The sequence below is a fragment of the Oryctolagus cuniculus genome, chromosome 18 (genome assembly GCF_964237555.1).
Source record: "Oryctolagus cuniculus chromosome 18, mOryCun1.1, whole genome shotgun sequence".
NCBI classification, from domain to species: Eukaryota; Metazoa; Chordata; class Mammalia; order Lagomorpha; family Leporidae; genus Oryctolagus; species Oryctolagus cuniculus.
Window position 1 is genome coordinate 2,987,423 of NC_091449.1, and position 8,961 is coordinate 2,996,383.

Here is an 8,961-nt window from a genome sequence, read left to right on the forward strand (position 1 = left end):
TGTGGGCTCCAAGATTTGAGGGGGAGCCCAAGTTTGACTTCTGTGATTTTGATGACACACCCCTGCCTCGTTGAGGAAGTCGGGAGTCAGAACCACATCTCCCAGGGCTGCTGCGCGGCTTCCGTGAAGTGAAGCACTCAGCAGGACGGCATAGCGTGTATGCAAACCTTACAGCACCCTGGGATCGAGGCTCCAGAGGCACCGTCCCAACAGTGGCGCTCAGGCTTAAGACACTGCTGGGTCATGTTCGGATTTGTCATCTCACTCACCTGTGGAACCTAAAAGGTCAAGTTCATAGAAGCAGAGGGTAGAATGGTGGTAACCAGTACCTGGAAGGGGCAGATGTCAGTCAAAAGGTACCCGTTTTGTCTGGGGCCACATCACTCTGAATGTGCCTGCGTTACCTGCTCTCTAAGCAGGATAGGATCCAGTTAGCACATGGATGGAGACCTCCCGAGAGCGAGTGCTGGTTAAAGAGACTAAATATTGAAAATCAACTTGCATTTTTTTAAACTATGTACAGGTTTAAGAGGAGTGTTTGAGAGATCTACAGCACAGCACCGTGAGGGTAGTTAATATATATGTCAATGTTGCTAAATGAGACTTTAAATGTCTCACCATAGAAAATAGGTACGGCGATGGGTATGTTCTTTCTACAATATATGCATATCAAAATAGCAACCTGTACTCCGTAAACACAGTTATTGTCACAAAAATTGGCTTCGGATTTAAACTTGTGGATGTGCAGGTGAGGTGAGGTATCTATCTTCTCACAACCCTAGACCACCTAAAATTCAGGACATGGAGATTTAAGATCTAATCCAGGCCGGCGCCGTGGCTCACTAGGCTAATCCTCCGCCTTGCGGCGCCGGCACACCAGGTTCTAGTCCCGGTCGGGGCGCCGGATTCTGTCCCGGTTGCTCCTCTTCCAGGCCAGCCCTCTGCTGTGGCCAGGGAGTGCAGTGGAGGATGGCCCAGGTGCTTGGGCCCTGCACCCGCATGGGAGACCAGGAGAAGCACCTGGCTCCTGGCTCCTGCCATCGGATCAGCGCGGTGTGCCAGCCACAGCGCGCCAGCCGTGGCGGCCATTGGAGGGTGAACCAACGGCAAAGGAAGACCTTTCTCTCTGTCTCTCACTGTGCACTCTGCCTGTTAAAAAAAATAAAAAAAAGATCTAATCCAGTCTACAGCTTCTAATTAACCAAAATAGACGACTTCTCAGTACTCTAGGGAAAATATTCCTATTTCTATGAGTGTTGCTTTCTGTATCGACTAAGGCAGCTACAGTAACAAGTTGTTTTCCCTCCAATCTGGAATAGACACATCAGTTGCTCCAAAGAGAACAAACACAAGATTAAAAATGCCCTCAAGTCCAAAATGTCTGTAGCACCTGTTGACTTGGTTAATTTTTATCAGTATCGTGCCCCTTGAAGGCAAGGCTCCTCTGTGTAGGCAGATGGACTCCAATTTGCCAGCAGAAATTCTCTACCATGTAAATAGATGGGCCCTGGGCCGGTGTTGCCAGACGGCGGGTTAAGGCCAGCATCCCACAGTGGGGCTCTAGTTCAAGTCCTGGCTGCTCCGCTTCTGATCCAGCTCCCTGCTAACACGCCTGTGGGGAGCAGAGGATGGCCCGCGTGCTTGGGCCCCTGCACCCATGTGGGAGACCCAGACGGAGTTCTAGGCTCCTGGCTTCAGCCTGGCCCAGCCCTGGCTACCGTGGCTGTTTGGGGAGTGAACCAGTAGATGGGACATACCTCGAGGTGAGCAGGGAGACACCACCGAGGAAGGGGGACCGGCCACAGTCCCACCACAGGGAAAACGAGCGATGACGTGGGTGTGGGGAGCAGGGGCACGCCGGTTTACCTGGAAATAAGGCAGAGCAGGAAACCTGGCCTCCTTGGATGCCCCAAGGCATGGACAGAACCGCCCGCTCGCCCGACAGCAGCAGAGTGCGGCCAGCGCACTCCCTGGACCGGGTCACCAGGCCCAGACCCGGCTCGGAGGGGCCGCGTTTGTAGACTCTGGATGACCCAGGGCAGCTGTGCCCCATGGACGCCTCGCTGGGTGGGATTGATTGCTAAGCCGTGGTCCGCCAGCGCCACCCGGAGATAAGCAGGTTCCTTGTCCGCTTTCAGGATTTCCCTTGGGTTTTGCACTCTGTGCCCAAAGCCCTGCTGTGTCCTCCCCACTACTGCCTGTATTTACATTGTACTTAGTAGCAAACAGTCTGACAAAGGTGTCAAAGTGGGAGACGCAGAAGTTGACACGCACAAAGCTACTTAAGTGTTACAGAACACATGAAGTCGTTAACTGGGTTGCTAAAGTTCCATGTTGGTACTAATAGCCAGTCAGACAGCAGGTGAAATTATACAAGTGTTCACCTTAGAAAGGTATGCTTTGAAAGTTTTTTTTTTTTTAAATGAGAGAGGCCAGTGCCATGGCTCACTTGGTTAATCCTCTGCCTGTGGCGCAGGCATCCCATATGGGCACCGGATTCTGTCCCGGTTGCCCCTCTTCCAGGCCAGCTCTCTGCTGTGGCCCGGGAAGGCAGTGGAGGATGTTCCAAGTGCTTGGGCCCTGCACCCGCATGGGAGACCAGGAGGAAGCACCTGGCTCCTGGCTTGGGATCGGCGCAGCACCGGCTGTGGCGGCCATTTGGGGAGTGAACCAACGGAAGACCTTTGTCTCATTCTGTCTGTAACTCTGTCAAATAAAAATCTCCTGATAAAAACCAACGTGTTAAGACAGAAGATTTCATTTTTAAAACTTAAGGTCACCTTAAAGTGAGCAGCTGTTATCTGAGTTCTGCTGATGTCTGTGTACTGGGACTGGAAGCTCATTAATGCTCTGTAAAAAGCCCCAGGTAGGCAAGAAAATTCTAGAAGGCTGTGTTGACTTTGCTGATGTCTAAGCCAGACTGACATCCACGGGAGAAGGCCACTTCCCAGGCTGAAGGCAAAAAATGCTCTAGGCTTGCAAACATTCATGTTCATGAATTCCTATTTACCCAACTTCTAATTAATCTACAAGTGGAACGCACTGTCTCCTAACAGAAGTGAGCCAAAGGTGACAAAGCCAACCCGTTCCCCTCCCTACTGAGCAGCCTTCAAAATCTTCTCTGAATAAATGGTGCAAATAAACACAACATCTAAAATCCGACAAAATACTACCTGGAGCTCTTTCAGTCCAAAGTGAGCCCAACTCAACTTACTAGCATGAACGAAGGATCTGAGCAGTTGGACTGTCTATGGCCTTCAAGTGAACTTGGGACCAATTTTTTTTTTTTTTGACAGGCAGAGTGGACAGTGAGAGAGAGAGAGAGACAGAGAAAGGTCTTCCTTTGCCGTTGGTTCACCCTCCAATGGCCGCCACGGCCGGCGCGCTGCGGCCAGCGCACCGCGCTGATCCCATGGCAGGAGCCAGGAGCCAGGTGCTTCTCCTGGTCTCCCATGGGGTGCAGGGCCCAAGCACCTGGGCCATCCTCCACTGCACTCCCTGGCCACAGCAGAGAGCTGGCCTGGAAGAGGGGCAACCGGGACAGAATCCGGCGCCCCGACCGGGACTAGAACCCGGTGTGCCGGCGCCGCTAGGCGGAGGATTAGCCTAGTGAGCCGCGGTGCCGGCTGGGGCCAATGTTATTAATGATCCCAAGGCAGTAAACGGGAGTCCCTGTGATGCGCCACATTCCACATGAACTGGCCATGTCGATAATGCTGACCACACACGGCCTCATTACCTGCATTAGTGGAGGTACGGATAGGTGCCATCCTCTCGGAGGGCAAGTTAGTCAGACCCACTCCTTTAAAGTTTTTATTTTGCTGGGGTAGAGGGGGACAGCGGATCTGCTGGTCACTCCCCAGACGCCTGCAGCTGCAGTGCCCACACTCTGCCTGATGAGGGAAAGTGACTCCCACTAGCTGACCATGGCTGGGACCTCAACCTGAGTCTCTCAGGTCAGTGGCAGGGACCCTGACCACTTGAGCCATCACCTTTGCCTCCCGGGGCGTGCTTTAACAGGAAGCTGGGATCAGAAGCCAGACAAGGACTGGGACCCCCACAGCCCAGTATGGAAGCAGGCATCCCAACCAGTGTCTTAGGTGCTGTGCCAAAGGCTCACCCACCATCCACCCATTTCAAATGTGAGAATTGGAGGACAGCACTGTGGCTAGCAGGTTAAGCTTCTGCCTGTGGCACCAGCATCCCATGTGGGTGCCAGTTCGAGTCCCGGCTGCTCCACTTTCTATCCAGCTCTCTGCTAATGGCCTGGGAAAGCAGTGGAAGATGACCCAAGTGCTCTGGCCCCTGCACCCACTTGGGAGACCCAGATGAAGCTCCTGGCTTCAGATTAGCCCAGCTCTGGCCATTGTGGCCATTTGGGGAGTGAACCAGCGGGTGGAGGATCTCTCTCTCCAATTCTCCTCTCAAATCTTTAAAAAAAATGCGAGAATTGCTGGGCACAGCCTTGTTTAAAAGAGCCAGCTTCAGGAGCTGATCAGCACCAGGTGGATAAGCTGCAACCTTAAACACGCTCAGCAATCAGCACACAGAGGGGCATCAGCCCCACGGGCGTGCAGACCTCTGGATGAGCAGCAGCTGTGGGAAGGGAGTTGCCGTAGAGCACATCCCAGTCTCCTCACCGTTTGCTTTCTCCAGCGAATGCCCAAGGTCACCCCTCCCTTTAAACGGCCATCTTAGAGCGCATGCATTTCACCAAGAACACCTGGGCTCCCACCTTACCCACCTCCGAAAGCCAGCCAAGGCCACGGAGGAGCGCTGTTCACGGAACACTGCTGTTTGCGTGCCCCCCACTCAGAACAGAGCCACAGCAAGACAAGAGGGTTTCTCTACACACCCCCACGTGTATAGGGAAAACACCGACCATGCAAGCGGTAAGAGGAAAGATACACAAAGAAGGTAAAGTCCTGGGCCAGGCGTTTGGCACAGTGGCGAAGACGCTGCTTGGGGTGCGTGCCTGGGTGCGAGTCCTGGCTCTGTGCTCCATTCTGACCTCCTGCTAACGGGCACCTGGAGTGGCAGCAGGCGATGGCTCCAGGAGTAAGGTCCTGGCCACACGTGCGACCAACCAGATGGAGTTCCTGGCTCCTAGCTTTAGGGAGCCAATCAGCACATGGGAGCTAACTCTCCCTCAATCTCAGCCTTTCTATAAATAAACTAACACGGTGACATCCTAGCCAGAGAGTAATTAAGACTTCCTAGTTTCCCATTCCACTTCTAACTTAACATGAAAACCTCAGATACACAGAGACCGACGATGAGAAACAAGCTCTCTCAAGTGTCGGGTTAAAGGACTGAGGTGGGCCGGGAAAGTTACGTCAAGAATCCCAGCACTCCCGGTCACACCCGACTTGACTCACACGTGCCCGGCTGCACCTCAGTCCCCAGGGGCGTCCGAGGACCCAGGCGGGAACTGAAGCAGCACGCGCCCAGGTAACGGAGCCATCCTCAGGCTGAGAGCGCGGGCCAGCTCCTATGGTTAGAGTGCAGACGTGCAAAGACTGCAAGGAGCAGAGCCGCAGGCGCAGTCTCCCCCCGCCTTAGGGCCTGCAGCGTACCACAGACCTGGAGCGTTTCTGGTCTCCCTAAGCCCACAGCTGAGGTCCTGTAAGGCCGAACCAGCTGCCCTGCGCCTCAGGGAAAAGCACACCAGGTTGTGAAGCTCCCCCGTTTCCAGCTCATCACACCCCGTCAGTCAAACGCCAAGGACAGGTGGGCGGGAGGGACCGCGGCTCAGGGGACGCTTCCCTTTGTCGCTGTAGCATGGGGTGGGGGTGAGAGGGAGCTGGGAGGTCCAGCCCCAGCAGGCCATGGCTGGGGACTCTAAGGCGAGGCTGGCTGTTGAGGGGTCGCTGAGGATGGACTTGCCACGGCGCTCTCTAACACCCCTGTTACGCCTTCTTGACTCCAAAGGCACCACTAAGACCAGAGGGCTTGAAGGCCACCAGAACCCAGCGCACTGCCTGCTCCCCCTGGGGCAAACCACGGACCCACCTGGGGCTCACCCCCCGCCCCGTTCGTTCTGGCGTTCTAGTAACAGCCAGTCACGTAAGGCTGCATCGGCTCCACCAACAGCCACCAAGTGTGGGCGGACTTGAACTGACCATGGCATTGGAAGCACAGAGCCCCTACCCCACCGTCTCCTTCAGACCCGAAGCCTGGAAAGGGTGAGGGGCTCTCCCGAGAACCCCAGGAACTTGCCAGCAACCTGGAGAAATGAGACTTAGCCCTGTCGAGGGATTCCTGGGACCCTGAGCCCTGACTGGCACAGCTGTAGGGGGAGAAGTGGGTTCCATCCGTCACAGAGAAGGAGAGGGAGAAAGGCACCAGGCAGGAGAAGCACTCACCCACTTGCCTCTCCTCCGCCATGGTGGACCGCACGCCAGGGGCAATGGCGATCGCGGAAATAAGGCGGCGTCCACCCCACGCCCACGCGGCCGTGGCCTTTGAGGACTCTCCGGCCAGAGGCCTCCTCCTCATTGGCTGCAGCAGGCTCTGAGCAGCCAGGCCAGAGCGGGAGTGGGGCCGACGCTCCCTGCACCTGTGCCCACACGTACTCTGCGCCTGCCCGCACCTGTGCTGGGGAGTCCCAGGCTTGCCCAGCTATTCCTGATTGTCTCAGAGCGACCACTGCAGCCTGCACTGCCCGCCCTCATTGCACACAGCTGGGAGCCGCACTCAGTGTCTTTAGAAATACTTCTATTGTGGGGCCGGCGCTGTGGCGCAGTGGGTTAACGCCCTGGCCTGAAGCGCCGGCATCCCATATGAGCGCTAGTTCAAGACCCAGCTGCTCCATTTCAATCCAGCTCTCTGTATGGCCTGGGAAAGCAGTGGAAGATGGCCCACATGCTTGGGCCCCTGCACCCACGTGGGAGACCCAGAGGAAGCCCCTGGCTTCAGATCGGCGCAGCTCCGGCCATTGTGGCCAACTGGGGAGTGAACCAACGGATGGAAGACTCTCTGTCTGTCTCTACCTCTCTCTGTGTAACTCTGACTTTCAAATACATAAATATTTAAAAAAAGAATGCTCATAAAAATACTTTATTGTAAACAGGAAATTATAACTGCACACATTTGTGGGATACAATGGGGGTCTTATATGTATACCATGTGGCATAATTAATCTAATTAACCAAAACTGAGCTCAATACTTATTTTTTTTTACTTTAGGGATTTATTGATTTATTTAAAAGGGTTGGGGAGAGAATCTTCTATCCACTGATTCCCCAGATGACTGCAGTACCGGGTACTGGACGAGGCTGAAGCCAGGAGCCAGGAGCCCCATCTGGGCCCCCGACATGGGTGTCAGGGACTGTGGGCCATCATCTGCTGCTTCCCAGGTGCAGGAAGCTGGAGCAGAAACAGAGTAGCTGGGGTTCCAACCAGCGCTCCAGTATGGGATGTGGGTGCCCACACACACACTCCTACCCCTTCAGTCATTGCTTTCACGAGGTGAGGCTAGCACACAGTGCAGTGTCTGAGCCCGGGGCTGGCGAGTTTCGATAAATGCAGACACCCACATTACCCCATCCCCAGAGACACGGGGCCCTTCCATCAGCCCAGGAAGTTCCTTTGTGCTGCTTGAGATCAGTCTGGGGGAGGGCGTCTGCGCCCTCACTCCGCCAGCCCTTCCCTGCCCCACCAGAGACACACGCAGGGGACCTGCAGCTCGGTGGGTCGTCAGGGTCCACCTGGGAAACTGAGGAGGGACAGAGTGGGCGTCCCCTTCCTGCGACCCTGAAGTCTCCAGGCTGCATCCCGCCTGGCCCGGTTAGCTCTGCTGAGCTGTGACTGCTGGAGGAAGGCACATCAGGGGCTCCCACGTGCCCCTTCCTTCCATCTCGGGGTTCGTCCCGCAGCACAGGAAGCCGACACGGGGCTCCTGGCAGCTGCGAGGTGCTTCCATCCCTCACACACTCAGGGACGCGAGGAACGGAACCCACGTGGCCCCCGGTGCGATGAGCATCCCCCGGTCTCTGTGAGTGCCTCACGCGTGATGGCTTGGGCGTGCTTTCTGTCTGGTGTCCACAGCAGCTCGTGCACACCTCCGAATGACTCAGGTCTTCAGTTCCGGGCGCTGTTACTCAAGGGGAGGGAGGTGCAGACCTCACCAGCGTGCACACAACCTGTGCTTTGCACGACTCCCACTCCAGGCGAGGTGCAGCCTCCCCTCCCACCAGAGGGCTCTGGGTTGAGAGCTGGCTGTGGATGGTGCTGTGTTTAGAGTTGGTTTCTGCAATGCTGCAGCCCTAACACCAGGATTCTCCACCTTCCTTTTTTGGTTTTGGTGAATGCCAGCCCGCTTCAGCCCGAGCAAGGCCACCGTCTGCGAGCAGCAGCCCTCGCCATGCCGCCCACTGTGGCAGCGACACCCACCCGGCCCCTCATCCTGATCGCTACCAGGAAGCTCAGTTCCACAACAGATCTCCCACTTCCACTATGACTGCTCTCAAACCTCGCTGAGGCCAGAGTCGCCTGGGAAACTGATGCCTGGGCCACACCATCGTGACTGGGTGGGACTGTCTGGGGCTGGGAGCCGGCTGGCTGTGCTCCAAACCTAGCATCCTGCTCCCTTATCTGTGGAGGTCAGCGTGGAGTGTACAGACCGTGTGGGTGCCATACATCCGGTGTGCAGTTACGAACATTGCCTCAGTAAGTCACGCCACGTAGGAGACAACGTACCCTTCTTTCCCCACGCTACGATCACTGTCAGGAATCCCTCGCTTGTGATATTAATGCCCCTGTTTTCCAGAAAAATAAATCACACACACACATTCCCTCGGGGAGTGGAGACACCAACAAGGACAACAGCTGATCACTCCACTGTGTATAAAGAGAATGTTTTTTTAAAGGGGAAAAAAGACTGAATTCCCAAAACTGTCCTGACTACTTTGAGAATGGCCAGCAGGTGGCGCTGGCATCGGGACACCCACAGCCCTTTCA

The 8,961-nt window shown here is 55.5% G+C and overlaps 1 protein-coding gene across 1 annotated transcript in view; it reads right to left on the reverse strand.

Annotated features, from left to right (window-relative positions):
* Positions 1 to 7,318, reverse strand: part of NLRP5 (NLR family pyrin domain containing 5) — a 44,632-nt gene extending 37,314 nt beyond the window's left edge. Inside the window, exons 1-3 of the mRNA XM_070063470.1 lie at positions 7,262 to 7,318; positions 6,366 to 6,513; positions 270 to 329 (exon numbers count right to left, since the gene is read on the reverse strand). Coding sequence (XP_069919571.1) covers positions 270 to 329; positions 6,366 to 6,513; positions 7,262 to 7,318 — 265 coding nt within the window. The remainder of the gene's footprint in view (positions 1 to 269; positions 330 to 6,365; positions 6,514 to 7,261) is intronic.
* Positions 7,319 to 8,961: the final 1,643 nt, after the last annotated feature.